This window comes from Erpetoichthys calabaricus, chromosome 8, assembly GCF_900747795.2.
Source record: "Erpetoichthys calabaricus chromosome 8, fErpCal1.3, whole genome shotgun sequence".
In the NCBI taxonomy this organism is placed as follows: Eukaryota; Metazoa; Chordata; class Cladistia; order Polypteriformes; family Polypteridae; genus Erpetoichthys; species Erpetoichthys calabaricus.
In genome coordinates this window covers 136,929,978-136,954,378 of record NC_041401.2, presented here as the reverse complement: position 1 = coordinate 136,954,378, position 24,401 = coordinate 136,929,978, and the positions used below count along the sequence as shown (strand labels likewise).

The 24,401-nt window shown below is 37.7% G+C and overlaps 1 protein-coding gene across 1 annotated transcript in view; it reads right to left on the bottom strand.

The window, feature by feature from the left end:
* rab5b (RAB5B, member RAS oncogene family) overlaps nucleotides 1-24,401 on the bottom strand; it is a 103,903-nt gene that overhangs the window by 24,867 nt on the left and 54,635 nt on the right. The window contains exons 2-4 of the mRNA XM_028807517.2: nucleotides 21,172-21,421; nucleotides 17,370-17,521; nucleotides 10,332-10,454 (exon numbers count right to left, since the gene is read on the bottom strand). Of these exons, the coding sequence (XP_028663350.1) occupies nucleotides 10,332-10,454; nucleotides 17,370-17,521; nucleotides 21,172-21,331 (435 nt within the window). The 5' untranslated portion in view covers nucleotides 21,332-21,421. The remainder of the gene's footprint in view (nucleotides 1-10,331; nucleotides 10,455-17,369; nucleotides 17,522-21,171; nucleotides 21,422-24,401) is intronic.

Sequence of the window (24,401 nt, the reverse complement as noted above, 5' to 3'; positions counted from 1 at the left end):
AGACTTTTTTAATACTGGGGTTACAGGAGCGGTTTTAAAAGTGAGCGGCACAGAGCCAGTGTCAAGGGATGAGTTTATTATTGTTGTAATACTCGGTATTATGCATGAAGGCGGGATTTAAGTAGTGTGGTGGGGATGGGGTCCAGTACACAAGTAGTCGGCCTCATCTTACAAAGCAGGTCATTAACAAAAGCAGATGTGACTGGTAAGAACTTAGAAATGAAGCTGGATGGAGTTGGAAAACAAGGAAAGTTATAAACAGATGATGTATTTATGTTAGGTGAATTATTTAGATCTTTAATTTTGTTACGGAAAAAGTGGAGGAATTTCTCACAGACTTCAGTAGAAGAGGTAGTTGGGCCAGATGTGGGTTGGAGTATTTTACTAACTACAAAGAAGAAAACCCTTGGGTTATCATGGCCACTTTCTATTATTCTGCCATAATGGGTGTTCTTGGCAGCAGTCAGTGCTTCTCTGTAGGCTCTTTGGTGGTCAGAGAAAGACTAGATGTGCACAGTGAGGCCAGACTTACGTGACATTCTCTCAAGGTGTCGGCCAGTTGCTTTCATAGATCGCAATTCTGAATTATACCAAGGAGCTGAACGCTTAAAGGAAACCTCCTTATGTTTTAAAGGAGCTGTTTTATCTAATGCTGAATGAAGGGCTGTGTTATAGTGGTCAACAAGACTATCCAGTGTTGATGGAATAGGTGCAGACAGTAAAAGATCAGAAATGGATCCAGAAAGGATAGAGGGACAGATATTTTTAAGGTTTCTGTAAGAAATTTGTCATTTACAGGTAAGAGGAGGGAGAGGTAATGAGACAGTGAAAAATACTGTTTTATGGTCAGAGTCCCAAATCTGTGCTGTTAAGTGTTGGCAACAGATAGTCCAGATGTACAGATCAGATCCAATATATGACCACCAGAGTGGGTGGGAAAATCAACATGTTGTATCAAGTCAAAACAGTCCAGTAAGGATAGGAATTCATTTCTCAGTTTAGATGTGGGGATGTCGATATGGATGTTGAAATCACCAAGAAGAATGACTCTCTGGGAAAAGGAACTTAAGTGGGTTAATAGCTCAGTCAGATCAGATATGAAGGATGCATTGTATTTTGGAGGACGATAAAGAACAATGAGTAAGACAGGACCTGATTCCGTTATTACTTTAAGAGCCAGACACCTGAAAGACAATGGACAATCAATTGGGATCCTTTTGATGGTTAACTCGACTCTGACAATTACTGCAAGTCCTCCGCCTTGTCTTGAGCTACGTGGCTCTGTGAGGAAAGTGTAACCAGGTGGTGTTGCCTCCGTGAGAGACATAAATTCATTCGGTTTTTGCCAAGTCTCCGTTAAACACAGCATATCAAGTTTGGTGTCAATGATGAATTCTGACAGCACCAATGCTTTGCCATTAAGAGATCTCGAATGAAACAATGCAATATTAGTTAATGAGGCACAGAGCCATGACCAGAGTTTACTTTCACATACTGTAAATTTGGCACACTGACACTTCTATTTCTATGAGTAGGACGGCGTATTCCTGAGCAAATGCTGCCTGTGATCTTTTCATTCGCAGCCCAGCAGTGGCAGTGACATGACCTGCAATTTACATATTTCAGGCACCGCAAAATACCGTTGTCTTTTAGAATATTCTAGATACTGTATAATATATGTGACGTACAGCCAGGGCCCTTGCCCAGCTGGGACCCCTCCATGCTGGAAGAAATGGAGGAGGGAGCATATCCAGAGCATTACACTCCCCTGGAGCGTTAGGTGGCAGCCCCCCTGGGTTGCAGCAGTGCCTCACACTTCCGCAGGGCTCCATGGGAGCTGGAGTGTGACACAGCTCTGTTGGGTTCAGTGGGAGCCGCCACCCAGAAGTAGGTTAATGAACACCTGGAGTGCACCGAGTGGCACTCGGCCAATAGTATTGATGTGTTTCACACTAAGACCCGTGGATTACTCAGGCTATAAAAGTGCCAACAGTGTTAGCCAAAACCATTATTTGTGTAATGGTGCAGGTATGTCTTGCGTAACCGTCAGGCCGAGCATTAGCCGGAGAACGGTGTATATGCTTCTTTTCCTATCCTCATAATAGTGTCTTTTAAGAAACACCACTCATCAGCATTGATGATGAGGTGAATCTGTCTTCAGGCAGTGAAACTGAAACAGTCAGTGAAACCTAAAGTGATTCTGATAATTCAAAAGTGACACTCGCGTCACACACACATGTGCAGTGTGCTGTTTATTTTATTATGATAGATAGATAGATAGATAGATAGATAGATAGATAGATAGATAGATAGATAGATAGATAGATAGATAGATAGATAGATAGATAGATAGATAGATAGATAGATAGATAGATAGATAGATAGATAGATAGATAGATAGATAGTTTATTAATCCCAATGGGAAATTCACATTCTCACATTCACATTGTATTATTTTTATTTGTATCATTAATATACTTGTATGCTTATGAATTTGTATTTTTAGTGTTTTGCACATCTCTGTTAAAAAAAAAACTTGAAAAGACGTGATCTTTTGAAGAAAGACAGAGAGTCAGAGAGACATTTTCACATCCAGCAAAACCGTCAAGTCACGTCATACTGACATCCTTTGGAAGCAATTCACACCGCACTTACAACCATTTTCAAACAAGAAAACGGTCATCTAACCACTCAGTTAAGCTAATCGTCTCTTCTTTATTAAATCTAATCAAGCAAAACATAGAAAGGAACATATGCAAGGTCTCATTGATCACGTTCAAAATTCAAATATCAATAGTTCAGACTAGGGAATCCATTCCCGGGAATGAAACTGCTGGAATTCCCGGCTGAACAGGAACGGCCAAGCTTGCATATATAGCGTAATATAACTTGAACAGACTGACAGCAGTAGTTCAGCTGCAACATCCACAACACCGGAAGAAGGTGGTGCCATTACTGCAGCTTGCACTTCATCAGACAACAGCTTTGAACAGCAAGTTGAAATTGCAATGTGTCAGTCTGTTGCATCCGCATTATCTGTGCCAAGAAACTTTCCATCACAGAATGATGACAAGAAACTGGATGCATCAGTAAAAGCTGAAATGGCGGTGTTTCAGAGCAACAGCAAGCACGGGCATTGTTTAGAACTAGTGTATCACTATCTGATGACTTTGCCACCTACTTCAGTGGAGGCACAGCGTGCTTTCTCAGTGGCTGGCGTACTCTGCACGAAGGTGCGCTCTCGCCTGGACAATCGCACACTCAACACGTTGTGCTTTCTATGCTCTTATTACTAGATACATGTACTTATATGACAGCATGAACTGCTTGTAGTTAAGGTTAGTGTTTTATTGGTGTCAACATATTGCAGTAGTTTTATTAAAAATAAGTGTCACTCGTTCTAAAACCGTGCACATGTGAGATGCCTGTGCACTGTGTCATTCCCGGGAGCCTGGGATTCAAGGGAATGACATGTGGTATTCCCGAATTCCTGGGAATGGATAAACCTGTCCGGGAATGGATTCCCTAGTTCAGACAAATTCAAAATAGGTAAAAGCAGTAATATTAACATCATCATATCAAGGTAGTCCAAGAGCACTGCAACAGTTATATCATGATGTAATGGCAATATCCTGAACTATCGGTCGGCCAGATTTATTTATTACAATGATGTGCAATCCACAATGGCCAGAAATCCGCACATTCTTGAGAACAATGCCACCGGCTACATCGGCTCTGGATATTCCCACTTTCGTAAGTAGATTGTTTTATCAGAAAGTCTTATTTTTATTGAATGAATTCAAAACGGTGTTCGGTCAAATCAGAGCGTACATTTACATGATCGAAATTCAAAAACGGGGTTTGTCTCACATGCATTTATTGGTTACTTTGAAAAATAAATTATTAACTGCTGATGATGTAGATCGCTTTGTCTGTGCTGAAATTCCAAACAGAGAAACCCATCCTGAATTATGGTACAAAGTCACTAAACACATATCTCACTGACCTCATTTAAAAGATTCAGTATGTTGGGACTCAAAAGAAAAACAGTGTTTAAAGGAATTTCCAAAACCATTTGTTCAAACAACAGATATGACTAAGACTACTTTTCTGATTATCGCCAAAGATATAATTGTCATGAACAACACACTTATCACAGAAAGAAAGATGCTAAAATTGTGATGCTCAATAATATTAATGTCGAGTATTGTCCATCGGTTATGAGTCTTAAGTACATCTGCAAGTACATTCATAAAGGGCATGATAGAGTACGCGTAACTTTATCGAAAGAACAGTCTCAGGACGAAGTTCAAGCATATTTAGATACTTGGTACGTCAGTGCAATGGAAAGTGGGTGGCATTTAATGGAATTGCCAATGCACGGTCGAAGTCATTCTGTTGAATTATTACCGATTCAATTACCAGCTCAGAATATGATTCAATTTAAAGAGGACAAAGAAGCAGAAGCTTTAGAGGTAGCAAAAAATAAAAATACTAAATTATTGGCTTATTTTGAACTTAATAAAACAGACGTAAATGCAAAAGCATATACGTATGTGCAAAATCCTCAACATTACACATGGCAGAAACAAAAAAAACAGTGTGGTATCCAAGAAAAATTAATTGCAAAAGTGTTGCTCGATTAAATACTGTATCACTAAAAGGTATCGAACGGTTTCATTTAAAATTGTTATTACATGAACCGAAAGGAGCAACGTCATATAAAGATGTTCTAACGATAGATGGAACTAAGTACAGTACTTTTCAAGAAGCGGCACAATCACCTGGGCTATGTAAATCGGACTACTATATGTTTGAAATGATGTCTGATGCCGCTTCTGTAATGATGCCTGACAAATTAAGACACTTTTTCGTGTACTTAATAATGATGGGTGAAGTTGATACTTCACAATAATGGGAAGCGTTCAAAGAAACATTATCCAAAAAGTCGAATGAACAAATGACTCTTTTGATCATCAAAGAAATGTTAGAAGCAGAAGATTTAACTATGCAGCAATTTGGACTGCCAGAAGTAACAGACGAATCAGAGGTAAAGAAAGAGATAACAGCAGAGGAAAATTTAACAGTAGAAGACCAGAAAACAAAATATCAGAAAAGTTAATTCCAAGTATTATTTTTACTGAAGTTTTAAAGTAAAAGTGAACATAATGCGTATGTAACAATTCCCATGAAAAACACAATCTCTTTAAATTGTATTTCCGGAAAAACAAACCCAGGGATTGGAGAGCGAAGCGAGCAGGGGGCAAAGCCCCCTAGTTTTACAATAAAAACATTTAATAAAAATGTGATTTTTTTCCCCAACCCAAAAAATGCAAAAAAAAATTTTTTTGAGAAAAAATGTAATGCTAAGGAGTTTAAGTGTGTCAAGAAAACATTCTTCTCACCATTATACTACAACCACCAACTTGCACCACTGACACAAGATGGCATCAATCCAAGGATTCAAACCGCTTATGTGTTCCAAATTCTGACCCAACTATGTGCAATTTACAGCAAAAAGAAATCAAAAGGTATCAGACCAGGAAATTGTCCAATTTTATTGCTAAAGAAGTCCTCTGTAGATATAATCCTCACAGGTGGCGCAGTGGTAGTGCTGCTGCTTTGCAGTAAGGAGACTGTGGAAGATTGAGGGTTCGCTTCCTGGTTCCTCCCTGTGTGGATAGCGCTTTGAGTACTGAGAAATGCGCTATATAAATGTAATGAATTATTATTATTATTATTTTATTATTAATCCATTAACACTGAGGTCTGATAATCTGTTATAAATAGCAGTGATCTGAGTATTTGGTCTTTCTGTTAACTTAAGTGAGCTTAATTATACTCTGACTTCTGTCATTAACACAGCATAGAACTTCCATTCACTGGATTTTTTAATTAATTGTAGTATTCTCTGTGGACTCTTGAGAATATAGTTTAAGGAAATCACAAGAAGGAAACTGTTTACAAGATGCTGAATCTACCATGTCTGGTATTAACAATTATACCAAGGTCAAGGTCAATTAGATCATGTTTTTCCCATTCTAAAGCATGACTGTGGCCTATTATAGTCTGGAACTCCATCCTGGGATGTTTCCTGCTTGAGATTAATGTTGTATTGAAAGTCACCAGGCCGCAAAATCATCAATTGAACAAACTTAGAGATGAAGGATAGATGAACCGGTGGGGGTGCCACAGTGGCACAGTGGTAGCACTGCTGCCTCACAGTAAGTAGAACTGGGTTCGCTTCCTGGGTCCTCCCTGTGTGGAGTTTGCATGTTCTCCCCGTGTCTGTGTGGGTTTCCTCCGGGTGCTCCGGTTTCCTCCCACAGTCCAAAGACATGCAGGTTAGGTGCATTGGCAATCCTAAATTGTCCCTAGTGTGGGCTTGGTGTGTGTGTGCCCTGCGGTAGGCTGGCGCCCTGCCCGGGGTTTGTTCCTGCCTTGCACCCTGTGCTGGCTGGGATTGTCTCCAGCAGACCCCTGTGACCCTGTGTTAGGATATAGCGGGTTGGATGATGACTGACTGACTGACTGAACTGGTGGACATATGGATTAACGACAATTATCGTTGCAGGTCACACAAAATGCTATGTTGCATCAGCATGCAACTTTATCGACACTGATTATTCACAAAAAAGCTTTTTCTATAGCTTGTTATTGCTGTGAGAAAAATGCAAAAGCAGTCAACTATTAAAAAATAACAATCCTAAAAAACATGAAGATGGAGTTATTGAATGACACAGAGTTTCAATATTTCTTAACCAAGGGTTAAAACAATCATTAAAAAGCTGAAAGCTAATGAGACCATCAGTTAAGACTAGGTCTAACTGCCAAAAACAATTAAAGACCAAGGACAACACTGACAGGCCACATTGAAGGACATGCCAAGACTGGTAAATGTGTGTACAAATAGCAGTAGTTCAAACAGTTTACTATTCTAGCCTATAAGGTAGGGTGACAGGAGAAGAAAAGAAAGTTTGAGTCACACAGAACAATACTTCAGTGATTATAAAACATAATGGGATTCTCGATTTAGATAAAACAAGGATAACTGTTACATGTGTCAAAACGTAAAGTGGTAACACTACACAAGCAATATCTTTCCCACTAAATAAAGCATGATGGATGCAATATTATTTTAAGTATTTCTCTTCAGTGGAAACCTAAATCTAAATAAAAACCTATGAAATGATCTGAATGATGCAGACCATCTATGATTCCCTTCAATATGTGACTTTGCATCAATGCTTCTGTAAGGTGTTATGAACAAACTCTGTGAAAATTAATTATTCTATTTTGAATATTACAACCTACCAAAAATGAATTATCACTATAATTCAAGCAAAAAGTGTTTTCACAAAATAATAACAGAGATATGTGTGCAGTACATTGATTAAACCTATTTTTCTATTTGTTTATTTTGAATTGATTTTCAGAAATTAATTCATTCGAGCATTAGCTTTTTACCAGCCACTGTCATTTCCTTCATATTGTCATTATTTATTTGGTCTGTTCTGTGATATGTAAACCAAAGACAGAGATATAGTTGTGAGATAATACACAGTATATATACAGTTCATACACAGTTTGTGTACACACACATATATATATGGTTGTGCTCTTAAGTTTACATACCCTGGCAGAACTTCTGAAATATTGGCCATTGTTTGGAAAATATAATATAAGTAATCATGCAGAAAGCTTTCCTATTAATTAGGGAGTGTGATCAGGCAAAGCAATTTATTATCACATAATTGTGTCTGGCCTTTTTAAATCATCGTGATAACTGAAATCACCCAAATGGGCCTGATCAAAAGTTTACATACCCTTGAATGTTGGGGCTGGTAATATACACACAGGTTGACACACATACAGGTTCAAATTAAGGGTAATTAAGGGACAGTGTCCACACCTGCAAACTCTTTGATTGTAATATGTTTCTGTGTATAAATAGTTAATTTAATTAGTTAATTTAATTAATGCAGAGCTGCACTGACTTTGCTGGATACCGAGCCATGGGAGAAGCAGAACAACTGTCAAAGGACCTGTGAAAAAAGGTTGTTGATTTGTATAAATCAGTAAAAGTATAAAAAAAAAAATTCTGGAGATCTGAAAATGCCTGTCTGTAATGTTTAAACTCTGATATAAAAGTGGAAAGTTAGGGGTTCTGTTATTACCAAGCCACAATCAGGTAGACCAAATAAGATTTCAGCCACAACTACCAGCATCATTTGTTGAGCTGCCTGGAAAACCCCACAAGCCACTTCACCTGATATACAGGCTTATGTGCAAATAAATGGTGTTGCTGTTTCAAGATGCACAATAAAAAGGTACTTAAACAAAAATGAGCTGTACAGTTGAGCTGCAAGAAAAAAAGCCATTACTGTGCCAAAGCCACAAAACAGCCCACTTACAATGAGCCAAACAGCATCTAGACAAGCCTCAAAACCTCTGGAACAAAGTCATTTGGAGTGACAAGACCAAATTAAAACTTTACGATTATGATCAAAAACGCTGTGTTTGGAGATGATGCAATAAGGCCCATGACGAAAAATATACCATCACTACTGTGAAGCATGGAGGTGGATCTCTTATGTTCTGAGGATATGTGAGCTACAGTGGCACAGGTAACTTAATGAAAATCGATGGCAGATGAATGCGGCATGTTACCCAAAAATACTGGGAGGACAACTTGCATTCATCAGTCCAGAAGCTGCACATGGGGTACACTTGGACATTCCAACATGACAATGATCAAAAACACAAAGTCAAGTTGACCCTTCAGTGGCTACAGCAGGGAAACGTGAATGTGCTGGAGTGGTCATCACAGCCACTTTGGGAAGATCTCAAATGTGCAGTTCATGCAAGACAACCCAAGAATTTACAGGACCTGGAGGCTTTTCACCAAAAAAAATGGGCAGCTGTACCTCCAGAGAAAATCAAGGGCCTTATCCACAACCTCTACCAAAGACTGCATGCCATCATTGATGCTAAAGGGGGCAATACACAGTATTAATAACTAAGGGTATGCAAAGTTTTGAACAGGGACCATCTCATTATTTTCCACATTACTATGTTATGTTTATTGGTTGTGCTATTCTGTGATGCCTTACAGTTTAACTTGGATTCAATTAAAAGTAAATGAAAATGTCTTTTGGCTGATCAGTCATCTTTTCTTTAAAGTATTTTACACATCTTACAAACTAGCAAGCCCGCGATTCTCAAAAGAATCGCAAATCCAAGAATGGCAATCACTTTCTGTTCCCTCCGATAATTGGAGGGATGCCTCTGCTGTGTCAGAAGCGCGTTGTGGGCGCGTTCGTTCATTGTGTTTATCCATATGGGCTCGTTTTGTATTTCCGTTAGTTGAACTCTTTCATTGTGGAGCCGTGACGTCTTTGCTTCTGGTGTGTCTGAAGCGCGTTGTAGGAGCCTCCGTGTATTGTTTTTATCCATGCGGTCTCGTCTTTGTTTTTCTGTGGCTGTGTCGTCAGGTAGAAGTCGTTTACTGTTAGGAAGCATAATCCAACTTACATTTAATACTGAATTACCGTTATGTGATTCAAATATGCCACACCGACTGCTGGCACAGTGGATTAGAGCAAGTGTAGTTTACAGGTTGTGGTGCTTGGGCACCACGTACTGACTCTGAGAAGTACGGGCTCGGTTTTGTATTACAAATTGTTGAGCTCTTTCCATTTGGAGCCATGACTCCTTTGCCTCTGCTGACACCGACTGCTGGCACAGTGGATTAGAGCAAGTTCCGCTGGGTTTAACTCTGGGGCGCTGTGGCGCAGTGTGCATGCGCTTTGGTGCATCCGCCGTCTGTGTTTCATTTTGGAGCCGTGACTTCTTTGCTTCTGGTGTTTGTGAAGCGCGTTGTAGGAGCCTCCATTTATTGTTTTTATCCATGTGGTCTCGTTTTTGTTTCTCTATTACTGAATTACCGTTATGTGATTCAAACATGCCGCACAGACTGCTGGCACAGTGGATTACAGCAAGTTTAGTTTACAGGTTGTGTTGTTTGGGCGCCACCTACTGACTCTGGGAAGCCGCTGCGTTTGACACTGGGGCGCCGCGGCGCAGTGCACATGCGCTTCGGTGCGTCCGCCGTGCATAAATTAAACTGTCGTTTAGTAATATAGATTCTGCAAGGGTATGTACACTTATGAGCACAACTGTACATATATACACATAAAAACAAAACACACATACATTCAAACAAGTACACACATACATGCGTGCATGTGTATTGCTAGAACAATTGGCTAATGTTGAATTTTCACCCTCAAATTATGCTTGCTTTAAATAATTGGTTATTATTAACATACCTCGTATTCTACCATACGCTTTTCGGCCAAGTCAGACTTGTTCCCAGCTAGTGCAATAACAATATTTGGGCTGGCCTGTCTTTGTAGTTCTTTAACCCAAGCTTTTGCACGCTCAAAGGTTTCCTAAAAGGAAATAATAAAAGATCAAGAAGATGCTGCAGAATCAAACTAAATATATATTAAAACATGGCTGAATATATCTACATTAACATTATTGTTAGAAACTTATATTAAAAATTTTAATGTATACAGTAGTTGTATAATGCCTTTACCAGGTATTCACGTCAAAAAAAGAAATTCACCATTTTTTGAACTTGCTTTGCCCAGAATGGTATCACAGAAAGTGGTCCTGAGCACAGAGCAAGAATGAACCCAAGATACCTAAATTTGGAATTAATAGGAATTTTTTTTTAAAATCCACAGTGGGTTAATAAAGAGTTAAAAAAGAAGCTGCAAAGGAAAGAATGGCTATATAAGGCATACAAGACTAATAACTCCAAAGTGAATCATACGGTGTATGAGAACATGAGGACAACCATTATAAAGGATATTAAGGAGGCTAAAAGACAATTGGAGAGGAATATAGCAGATAAGACAAAAGACAACCCTAAGAGATTCTTTCAGTATTTTAGTAATAAAAGAACAGTCAAGGGGGAGGTGAAGTGCAACAGAAATAGTACAGGGGAATGAAAAGATTAAAAGACAGTGAAATAGCAGATGCTCTAAACTTGCATTTTTCTGAGGTCTTCACAAGTGAGGAAGTGGATAACCTCCCGGCGGTAAACAGGGCTACTAAGGAGGTACTGAAGGATTTGGAAATTTGTAGAGGGAGAAGTACTGCTCAGATTAAATAGGCTGAAATCAAACAAATCACCAGGACCAGATAATATTTACCCTCGAGTTCTTAAGGAGGCTAGCAAGTTCATATATAAACCCTTGCCACATATTTTTAGGAAGTCACTGCTCACTGGGGAGATTCCAAAGGACTGGAAAATGGCAAATATTATCCCACTATATAAAAAGGGAGACCGGGCAGATCCAAGAAAACTTAGGCCTGTAAGCTTAACATGCATCGCAGGAAAATTAATGGAAGGAATTAATAAGGATCAGATTGAGCAGCACATGGCAAGTACATGAGTTTTTCTGAACAGTAAGCATGGGTTCAGAAGAGGGAGGTTGTGTTTTACTAAAATACTGAAATTCTATGAGGAAGCAACAAAATTTCATGATCAAAGTGGATCATATGATATTAGTTATCTTGACTTGCATAAAGCATTTGATAAGGTGCCACATGAGAGGTTGGGCATCAAACTAAAAGAAGTGGGAGTTCAGGGTGATATTTTTTAGAAGAGTGCAGAATTGGCTCAGATACAGGAAGCAGAAGGTGATGGTGTGAGGAACCTTATCAGAATTGGCTGATGTTAAGAGTGGTGTTCCACAGGGGTCAATGCTAGGGACACTGTTATTTTTAATATACATAAATGATTTAGATATGAATATAAGCAACAAGCTGGTTAAGTTTGCAGATGATACTAAGATAGGTGGTTTGGCATAAAATTTGGAATCTGTTATATCATTACAGAAGGACTTGGACAGCATACAGGCTTGGGCAGATTTGTGGCAGATGAAATTTAATTTCAGTAAATGTAAATTATTACACATAGGAAATAGAAATGTTAGGTTTGAATACACAATGGGAGGTCTGAAAATCAAAAGTATACCTTATGAGAAGGATTTAGGAGTCGTAGTAGACTCTATGCTATCAACTCCCAAACAGTGTTCAGAAGCCATTAAGAAGGCAAACCGAATGTTAGGTTACATAGCACGATGTGTGGAGTACAAGTCCAAGGAGGTTATGCTCAAGCTTTATAATGCATTAGTGAGGCTTCATCTGGAGTACTGTGTGCAGTTTTGGTCTCCAGATTACAAAAAGGACATAGCAGCGCTAGAAAAGGTCCAGAGAAGAACTACTAGGCTGATTCCAGGGATACAGGGGATTGAATTATGAAGAAAGATTAAAAGAGCTGAGCTGTTTTTGTTTAAGCAACAGAACATTAATAGGTGACATAATTGAAGTGTTTAAAATTATGAATGGAATTAGTGCAGTAGATCGAGACTGTTATTTTAAAATGAGTTCACCAAGAACACAAGAAAACAGTGGGAAACTTGTTAAGAGTAAATTTTGCACAAACATTAGGACTTTTTTCTTTACACAGAGAACCATAGACACTTGGAATAAGCTACCAAGTAGTGTAGTAGACAGTAACTGTTTAGGAACTATCAAAAGTAGACTTGATGTTTTTTTTAGAAGAATTAAGTGGATAGGACTGGTGAGCTTTGTTGGGCTGAATGGCCTGTTCTTGTCTAGATTGTTCTAATGTTCTAATGTGTGCCAAGTTAACCACAGGGCACACTCATCTACACACTCACAAAATAGGTTTTTGCCTTTTGTCTTAATAAGAAAAATCCAAAACAAAGTCCAGTAAACAACAAGGTATCCCAAAAGCAGAGGTCAGAATCCAATAAATCAAAAAATGAAGCACAGATGACAAAACAGAAATAAAGAACACATATGCAAGGCAAGTTACACAGGATCTTCGCTTTAAATACTAACTATATGATCAGGTGGCCCTGCCTCCTTTGCCTGTACATAAAGGAGATAGGGCAAACAGCTATAGTATCATGGATTCAAATCCTGACTAATGTCTGTATGAAGGTTGCATATTCTTTCTGTGTCTTTATAGGTCTATCTCCAGAAACTATAGTCCTCATTTGATTACCCAATGCTATCTGTGTTGACAAACTAAATTGGTCCCATATAAGAGAGTGAATGCATGTGTGCATGAGTGCACAAGTATACCTTGACCTCATCAAGACATTGCCTGGATAGGTTTCTACCTTGTAACCCTGAACTGGATTATCAGAATCAGAATTTACTTTATTTGCAAAGTACATTAATGTGTACTAGGAATTTGGTGTGGTAGTACTAGAGCAATATATAAGGATAACAGAGAATACAAAAAGATAAATATAAAAAGATAAAATATGATGCAGCATACAAGGGCAACACAAAGTATAAAGAGGTAAAACAGAATAAAAAAACGTCCATGTAGTCTAGCATGCAGGCATACAGGTACACATAGATATCAAGCCAAAGCTCAGACCTGGTTAGTCTGAATAACTGCAGTTAGAAAAAAACTGCTTGGGTGACATGTTGTCTGCGGGACGTACATCTTTGGAATATGTGGTGATCTGGCTGAGTTGGATCAGCATTGATCTATGCAGCATACTTCTACTAACTGGTTACAAGTCAGACATACGTGTGCTGAGCTGCATATACTGTTTCTTAAAAAAGTCAAGCCAAGCAAAATGACACCTTTTATTGGCTAACTAGAAAGATTACAATATGCAAGCTTTCGAGGCAACTCAGGCCCCTTCTTCAGGCAAGATGTAATACAGAAACTGAAGTTTCCTATGTTTATATACACACTCTAGGACAAGAAACAACATTGGTAAATATTTAAATGAGAGATTTTGAATGTAAAAAATTAATAGATTCATTCAGGCTAGGGTTAATTTAGCAAGAGAGAAAAGAACAATGTATTGTCAAGATCTCTGGATAAGATAACTGTCCAACAAAGTCTTTTGAAGTTTGTAATGAGTTTTTTCAAAACAATGTGGGTCTGTAGACAGGTTGTCTGTCATTCTGAGAGATGTAAACAATCCTCATATCTGGCCATAAAACTCTTGTCTTTATTCAATCCATGTTATAAAGTATTAAATTTTAGCATGAGTTTAACTTCCCATTCTTTTCTCTCTTGCTGTGTTTTGAAGTTGCCCATAAGCACTGTGACCTTAAAGTCCTTCTCACAGTGTCCATGGCTGTTGAAGTGGGCCACCACAGGAACATCAGTGTTGCCATGTTTAATGTGGAACCTGTGTAAATTCATTCTCTGGAGGAGTGTTTGTCCAGTTTCTCCCACACAAAGTGCAGTGTCAGGACATTTCATGCAGAAAATTAGGTAGACTACATTAGATGATCTGCAGGAAAATGATCCCTTGATGTGATGTTCAAGTCGGCAGTGTGGTATAACTATACGGTCTGTATCATAGATGTGGGCACATGTTTTGCATCTTTTCTGTAGGCATGGAGATGTGCCATTTTCTGTTGGTTCACTTAGGGAGCCTCGGACAATTAATTGTTGAAGGTTTGGTGGTTGTCTGTATGCCGGGGGGGAGGTTCAGGAAATACATTTTTCAGTGTTTGGTCATTGTTTAGTATTGGCTGAAGTTCTTTTATAATTTTTCGAAGTGTTTCAAGATGTGGGTTGTAGGTGACAACAAGGGGGATGCGATCCTTGTTGTCTTTGTTTTTATATTCCAGAAGGTTGTCTCTGGGTATGGCAGTAGCTCTTCTTATCTGAGTGTCTGTTGTTTTCGGGGTGTAACCTTGTTTGATGAAATCTTGTCTGAGCTCCTGCAGTTGTTGCACTGTGAGAAGGACTTTAAGGTCACAGTGCTTATGGGCAACTTGAAAACACAGCAAGAGAGAAAAGAATGGGAAGTTAAACTCATGCTAAAATTTAATACTTTACAACATGGATTGAATAAAGACAAGAGTTTTATGGCCAGATATGAGGATTGTTTACATCTCTCAGAATGACAGACAACCTGTCTACAGACCCACATTGTTTTGAAAAAACTCATTACAAACTTCAAAAGACTTTGTTGGACAGTTATCTTATCCAGAGATCTTGACAATACATTGTTCTTTTCTCTCTTGCTAAATTAACCCTAGCCTGAATGAATCTATTAATTTTTTACATTCAAAATCTCTCATTTAAATATTTACCAATGTTGTTTCTTGTCCTAGAGTATGTATATAAACATAGGAAACTTCAGTTTCTGTATTACATCTTGCCTGAAGAAGGGGCCTGAGTTGCCTCGAAAGCTTGCATATTGTAATCTTTCTAGTTAGCCAATAAAAGGTGTCATTTTGCTTAGCTTTTCTCTACATTCATAATGGCTAACACGGTACAACACCCTAGTATTAAAAAAGTCAGAAATCCAATGCCGAACTGAACTGGGCAAGTTGAAAAGAGTGAGTTTCTTATCTAAATGCTTTGGGATGACAGTATTGAAAGCAGAGGTAAAGTCCACAAACAAGATCTTCACATATGACTCTGGCTTATCAAGGTGTTGGTCTATCATTATGCACACTAGACGATAAAAGGATAGATGTTCAATGTGAGACTGATTTGAAATTGCATATAAAAAGTTGCTTTTATGTAAAATTCTGAATCCAATGGTCTCTGAGTTGCATCAATTATTTTCCAAACCTGATTAAACAACTACAGGATTACAGTGGACCACAGTCTACCCTGTGAACCAGATTTGGATGGAACAACATCTCATTGTAGAGTACGCTAAATTGTGCAGGGTGTCACACACATGCTGTATGGAACCAAATGAAGGTAATTCCACACCAGGCTAGGGGGTGGCAGGGTGCACTAAACCCTTTTCTGTTGTCTCTACAGACCAAAAAACGGGAAAACCTGCCTGATTCACCCATAAAGACATCACTTCCATTTCCGCCACCCAAAAGAATGTCACTTCCGGTTCTAGCGCCCAGAGGAACGTCACTTCCGGATCCACAATGTCTCTTCTGGTCATGGCCTTTAAAGCTGCCATGTTTTGAAGAGTAATTCAGTTCAGTTCAGGACTTGATTCAGTGTACATGAGTGCTCATTCTAAATCCTTTTGCAGCCAGGGACAATATATGGGTGGGTGCCCCAAACCTTTTTTGTGTGTGTCAAGGCTGTTCATTTCACAAGGGTCAACCTGGAAGTGTCTAGAATTTTGGAGTACATTGGAAGAACTCAAGCAGACACTGGAAAAGCATGAAAACTCCACATGGAACATTATAATGGAACATTCCACCCTAAAATAGTACCTGCTATCTTCTAAATTTGAGCAACCAAAAAAAATCCAGTTACAGAAATCGTTAAGAATCCAATAAACAAAATGACAAATACACTATTTTAATCTCAATTCAAAGAGCACTTGCACTAGACTGACATTAGACAGTATGTAATGTTGTGAATTTACAAGAACTTTAACTTGTGCAAAACATGAACAGTTTATCAAATATGCAACATCATACCAATCATAAATGATGCTGGTGGTTCTATTATAGTACTGGAATGCTTTATACTGTACCAGCAGGAATTTTAACAGTTTTAAAGATAAAATATTGCTTTTTTACTTGGTCTTTATGGTGGCCAGTTGTACCATACTGCACGTTAGAATATCACTTTATGTATTTTCATAGTTTCTTAAACGCCCTTTTTATTTTTTTTGCATTAATCAAGTGGACATGTACAAGCAAGAATCATGTGGCAGTCACAAAATACTGCAAATAACTACAAATTGCTAAATTAAAAAACAAATGGACCTAAATACAGGCAAATTCTTAAGAACAATCTGCCCCATTAACCAAAAGATTTTATCCATGAATAAGACACGCTTCCCAAAAGGACACTGGCATCAGTTATACAACCAAAAATACAAACAGGTGGATTAATTCCTAGAACCTCTTAAAATTAGCAGTTTAATGACATTTCTCTGTCATCTAGGCAAGACTATTATTAAACATCTAAAGCAAAATTGACAAATAAAATTGACATTTAGCTTTTTTTTGTGTTCATTGCTATGTGACAGCTTTTAATACAATATTTTGAAAAGAAGAAAAATACTCTCCAATCCATCTTGTTAATTTGCGTGGAAAAACAATATATACACTGGAAGAAACTTACGGCACAGCAAAATACAGTATCTAATGAAGCAGCACATTTAAAAGCCAAAACCAATTGGTTTCTAAATTGATAAACTGATTAGGCCAAATGACTGTAGCCACTGAAAAATTTTGAGATCTGAATTACTTAGCTCTGGCGTAAAAGACTTTGATCAAAAGATAATTATGGTTTTCAATTTAAATTAAAATTTTATTACATAAAACAGGAAAAAAAGTATACCTACTGGTTTCGTGATATCAAATACAACAATTGCAGCCTGAGCTCCCCGGTAATACATTGGTGCTAGACTGTGATATCGCTCCTGCCCTGCAGTGTCCCAGATTTCAAATTTTACAGTTGTGTCGTCCAGACAGACAGACTGGGCCAGAAATGCAGCTGAAAATGGAAAATGAGGTTAGTAAAATGTACAAATCAAACAAATTATGTCTATTACACATTCATTGCCTTATTATTTTTTGTGCATGTGGTATGCAAAAATGACCGGCATTTATGTTAAGAGTTTCTAATGAATTTTTGTGTACTATATACACTACAAGAAATACCAGAAATTCCGATAATAATGTGTACACATTAAAAGTAAGAAATTAAAGTAATAAAAACTTTAATAAGACAATGGAAAAATATCTCTATAGAAGTAGAAAAAAAACAGTCAAGAACCAATGTTAATTGCATGCAACAATTTACATTACTTGTTACAAAACTAATGAAAATCACATTTTTTAAACATTTGACAAAATTCTATATATAAAATGGAGACCTTTTGTCATGATGTTTATATAACAAATAGTAGGTGACTGTTTAGATTCTTGTTATTCAACCTAATTTATGGGCAGATTATGGCAGTGACTTGAGATAACAATAGGGTTGCCAGCCTTCTTTGTTTTGTAAAAAAGTGACTAAAAACATGAAAATCAGGAAGGGTATTTGACACTTAAAACTCTCCTGCAGTACCCCTAAAAAGAATATTACAAATGAAATGAAGAACATAGGTCAAAGTATCTCATGGGCAGGATGCAGCAAACTATTATTTGGTGGACCCCAGATGCAAACACTGTTTATGACAGTTCTGAGACCTTTCTGAGACAGCACTGTGGGAATGCTAGTTTGATGACAAGGAGATGAAGGGGAAAATGTTAGAGGGAGGAGTGTTAGGCCGGAGTTATACTTCACGTGACGCATGCTGCAGCGGATGCTTCTGCTACGCAAGCGTTGAAGTGTTTATACTTGCACGCGTACTTTACGTAAATCTGGAGGAATCCACCAGGTGGCAGTGCGAGATATTATCACGGTGAGAACATGTTCGGCTTCTCTGTGTTGTGAATTGCCTAGAACACCCATTAAATTCCGATGACACCTTACCGTAATATCTCTGAAAAGGATGTTTATTGATTAAATCCAGGGATGTGTCCATTCCAGCAAGCATTGGGCACGAGAAAGAAACAATCCCTGGACGATGCCTTGGCTCATCGCAAGGTGAATACAAGCACACACATACACTAGCGTCATTTTAGCGGCACCAAATCCCCAAATCTGCATATTTTTGGAAGGAAACTGGAGCACACTGAGGAAATCCAGCAGGAAAATGTGTAAACTCCAGGCAGGGAATATCAGCGACGTGACTCCCTGCAAGACAGCAGCGCTAACGCTCCGCCACTGTGTCACCCCATGTGTGTAATTATTAACAGTATTCATTATTTAAACAAAATTACCGATTTATCTGTAAAATGTAATATACATATTTTAATGCTTTTCATCATGAAAGTGACATCAAAAATAAATCTAAGGATTCTAAATGTGCAGAGAGTTGGAATATCATACATTTAATGTGCTCAGTGTGGCGATCTATTGCTGGCGATTCGCTGCTGTCAGAAGCAGAGGAAGCCCTAGAAAAAAAGATAGCACAGAAGATGGTATGTGAGAATTTTAAAACGTATCGTGTCATTATGATCGTGAATATGCGACGCTTGAATATAAAAGCATCATGAATAAATCTGTATATCGGCATTTTGCTTCACCACCTCGAACCATTTATTAAATATCGAAGCACACACACCGATCTCGTAGGATCTACAAAGCAACTTTCTGTCACATGTAGATAGTAAACAGAGACTCTGACGTCACATTCCACTGTGCCCCCCGACTTTTTGCTGGTACTGCAACTCGCGCACGCGTCGCGTTAATTTCTGAGGACCTGCTCAAAGGACGCATCAAATGAACGCTCAGAACGCGTGACGGTCATGATGCGGGCGCATACACGTTCTGAGTGTGAAGTATAAATGAGCCCTTAGAATGGACGTAGGAATTGTTGCATGTAATACTGGGAGTGGCATGCAATATACTGGTGAAGTGGTTAAGGTGTTGAACAGAAGGAGGTGCAACAAGATGAAATGAAAAAGGTGGGAGACACTTTAGTGTGTGTTTCAGGCCATGAAGCAGTTATGAAAATAATGGGACTGGTGTGCTTGTGAAAAAAGTGATTCAAATAAAGAGCATTAGTAAGCATGTTGAACAATGTTGTAGTTTTAAAGATGACGGTTGATAAACCACCAATGAATATTTATGATGTGTGCACCATGGACTGACAAAACAGAAAGACTTAAAGTTGAAGTTTGGGAAGATTGCTGTTAATGAACAAGGGTGTTTGAGACTGGCGCTGACTGAACTGATTGAACCTGTGGAAGTCAGACTTGTAACAAGGTAGTTCAGATGATTGCAGTTTTAGCATCAGAAATGATAAGGCTGAGGTGATTACGCAGTTTTGTGCTGTAATGGAATTTGTTATATGAAAGAAATTAGTAAAAAAAATAAAAATGGAATATAGTAGACTGTATAGTTAGGTAGCTGTAGAAGAGTAGCTCATAACGAAAAAATACTAAAGTAATGAATTAATTGATTTACTATTTTGGTCAGTCACATGGAGTAACACGAAGAGGAAGTATAACCCAGCCTGAATAAGAAGTGTGCAAAAAACTTAATTTGCTAAAGCACAGACACCAAGAGCAAAATCTGATGTGGCAAAGGCATGTGAGAAGAAGTTGTGCCTTAAGGGATGGGTTATAAAATTAAAAAAATGACTAAGAGAAAAAACTGTGTGAAAATAAGTTTAAGCTTAGGGTATAAAACCAACTGCATTTACATTTTAGTATTGATTCTATTTCACTAGAAACTGACTCTGCACGTTTAAAAATTAGATACCTAGCAGGATGTTACTTCTTGCAGGATGTTAATGGTTACAACAGGGAACGGACTTCTTGCACTTTTGACACACTCCGGCACAATTTGATGCCTTCTGGTTTTCTTGCTAAAGCTTTTCTTTAATATCTAAATACATGCTGCCATTGTGCTCAGCAAACTCTGAATGCCTAACTGTAGGTGTGAGCAAAAGCAAGTTCTATTCAAGGTGGGCTTTTGCCATGCACCAGTTGCAGCAGTGACATGCTGCTGCTCTCTTTAACAATGCAAAAACTATCTGACCTTGTGTGTAACAGTTTATGAAACTTAGTGGTCAAGTGGTTTCACAGCAGTGTCTGGGACATTACCATGCAATGGCGCATTTCAAGATGCACCTTCATATCACATCTTTGATTAAACAAACTGATAAATTAAATCTAAGCTTCTATTTGAAGGGAATTTCTCTATGTGGAAAAATTTGTAGCTGGGAAAGAACACTTTGAGCTTCCAATTATGTCCATTTCAAATTATACGTATATTTCACTTTCATACCCCAGAGAGTAGTACATATTCACAAATATAGCAAAATAACATTTAACACTAAAAGTAAAATGCTGAAGACAAAACACTTTTCCTTATGAATGCAATCATTCAGAAACTAAGTAAGAAATTAAAATCAATACAGTATTCAAAATAAACAGTATATACTCAGCAGTACATCAACAAATCATAAAAGGTATTCAAAATGAAAAAAAAAAAAATGAAGAGCCCAAAGGTAGAAATTTTGTGATCCTCCCATTCTCTATATACATAAATATGCATGTGTGTGTGTGTGACTCACTCTAGCCACTTACCTCCTATAGTGGTTTCCTGAAATTCATCAAACTGTCCTTTGACAAATCGTAGAACTAGACTGGACTTGCCTACTGCCATGTCACCCAGAAGCACAAGTTTAAATTGGCAAATCTTGGTTTGAGCCAGGCCATTGGGCCGAGCACTCCCTCTGGTGGCCATCTAGCAGAGATAAGGTAGACACACCGCAGTACAGTAAATGAGAGCAGAAACACTTGAGAAGAAAGCAGTGCTGCTGCTCCCACTCAGCTCCTTAAAGAGAACATAACAAAAAGACAATTTTGCTTAATTGCATAAAATTTTAGACTTAAACTGTTATTATATTTTATTAGGAAATTTACTTTTACAAGGTAAAAAGTTGGAGATACCAATAGCAATTAAATGCAAAGATGACATTGCAATTAATAAAATACACTGGTAACATATTCTGATAATTGACTTTATATTTAGTAACATGTCAGTGACATTTATAAAGGTCTATGCAACAGTTTTAAATGTCTTGCAACAGTATTCAGTAACTTGAACAAATTAATCATATTAATGAAAAACATCCCAAAACTGTGATCTCTGCAATACTCTTATTTAAACAAACTGAAACTCAAAAATATTATTTTAAATTTTTTTGTGTTAGAAAAAACTAAGCAAAAGAAAATATGAAATATGCTGTATGGATGAGTATTCAGTCCCTATTCCCACATTCTTTCTGTTGTGCCATATTTACCAGTGAAATTAAGGCAGGTGTTGTCCAGCAAGTATTACAATGACTTCAAAGTCCAACTGTATGCAACTGCACTTCTTGCTTTGTAATTATTTATATTACTTCATGATTGGGGTGTGATCAAAGTTTTCACTTGTGAGCCAAAGAAAGGACACTAGCACAGACCCAAGTGTCACTATTGCATTTCAAAAATATTTGTTTGGTTAATCATTTTCCAATTACTACATTCCAAAAGTGAAAGCATCAAGGGTACATCAGCATAGCACTAGAAGCCTTGTTTCTCTTTGATACACCCAATATGGTTTGATGCTCAGCATTCTCAATTAGGAAGGAAAATTCGAGATCAGTCCTATCTGAAGCTCATAAAATCGTGACATTTCCCCATTCTTACAACTTCCCCTTGCTCTGCCAATAAAAACAGCTTCACAATAACAAAATAAAAAAGGAAAAGTGAGGTTTGGCCAGCATGAGTGTGAACAGCATGACTAATTGTATGTAAATAAACTTGTCTTTCCCACTAATGTGTGATGAACCTTGAATTAGTTTACATGCTACCAAACGGTAGCTTACTAGTTTTTTGTGTGCACTGGCATGGAGAGTATCAATAAGTGAAAATAAAAAATGAAAAGAATGGCAAAAATATTACAGTCACCTTGATGTCTAGACTGCAGTATCCAAAAGGGTAGACTTCACCTTGGCCATAAAACACCAGATCAGCCACTTTAACCTTTAATTGACAGGCATTATAGTTATAGAATTTGTTAACTACACTGCAATGCAAATGCATGTGGTGCATTTAATTTTGGCACGGTTTTATCATGTCTTGATTAAAACACATCGACCAAATGATCACTTGCTTTTCAGTACGGCACACAATTTTCATGCCAGATTAGTATGTTTTTAATTATGGTACGATAAAGAGATGCAAAAATTAAATGCACGACATGCATATGCATTGCAATGTAGTTAATACATTGGATTTTATTTAAAGTATAAAAGTTTTATCTAAACGTAATTTGTAGACTTAGAGAAAGCTTATAATAATGTATTTGGTATTTTGTGGAAGGTACTTAAAGGCTACCGGGTCCTCAAACTTACTGGGTACCATTCTCTATTTGTCTGTATTTGGTGTTATTATACTTAATGATCAGTTAAATAATTTTAGGTGGGTTCTGGAGTACACTTTTTCTCTCTGCTATTTGGGAGATTCAGACAGGATACAAAAACTGCCAAATCTGGGATAGGGTCCATTTTGCAGACATGAGAGTTTCATCTTTGCGGAGTAAAATAAGTACTGTACATTGAACCTTTTCAAAAGTAATGGTGTAGGCAATCACGAGTTTAATCAATGGACTAATGAAGTACTAGAAGTACAGCATTCAGTGCAAAGCTAGTGGTGAAGTGGGAAATTAGGTACTCACAGAAAACTTTTCATTTAATGGAGAATCTCTATTCCCATCCTTACCTACATTCATAAGCTTTGGGTAGTTACAAATTATGAGATCACAGTAATCCACCAAAATCAAGTTCATGTTCATATTCAGTTAGTGGCTGAATAAAAATGTTTCTCCTCCTGATCAAGAGAAGCCAGTTTGGGTGGTTTGGGATACCCATTAAAGATGAACCCATTTTGTCCCCTACAAAGAGAATACACTGGAAGGAGACAAAGCTGAGGAGTCAGGACAAGCAGGAGAGATTTTATCAAACACATGAAAATTGAATATAACAATCTTAAACCTGCTTAATCTAATTCAGGGCTGCTGAGGGCTAATCTTATCTCTGCCACACAAAAATGCACAGACAAAAGAACACAGTGACAAACGCAGAGAGGAAAAGTATGTGCGTCAATAAATGAGAACAGCCAGTAATCCTCGTCCAAGTTACTTTTACTTACTGCAAAGATTTTTTTTTAATAATATAAATTAAATATATATAATATATAACATTTTAACATGCAAAGGATTTGCTGTTTTTGTACTTGAAGTATCTAAAAAAATTAATTTCTGCACATTCTCCACTCCAACTATCCAAAATGAAATCAATAGCCCATTAGCTGTGTTTATTTGTCTGTGCACATTATTTTTTCTTTCTACAATGGTCACAGTGCTCTTCTGTCATGCCAACTAGCTGTTTGTTGAGGTGAAATTGTTGTTGGGGTCAAGACATTTATTTATTTATTTACACCAAACTAGCTTATTACCACCACTAATCTATTCTGGCAGGGATAAGGCACACAGTCGTTCCTAAAACATTTAATGAGGTCAAAGAACATATTGAACAACCGATTTCTCCATCCAGAAATGTTTCATATCTCTGAAATATTTTGGCCTAACTTATGGTCTCCATCTCTTTATTCAGTGAACTGTGACTGGTCTGCATTTTCTTTTTTTAATTTGAAAAATGTTATTTGACTGAATCTCATCTGAACACAGCTCTTTGTACCAATCACAATCATAATCAAAATGTCAACTGAAAAAATCCTCCCCATTTTAGTTTGCTCTTGTCAGCATGACC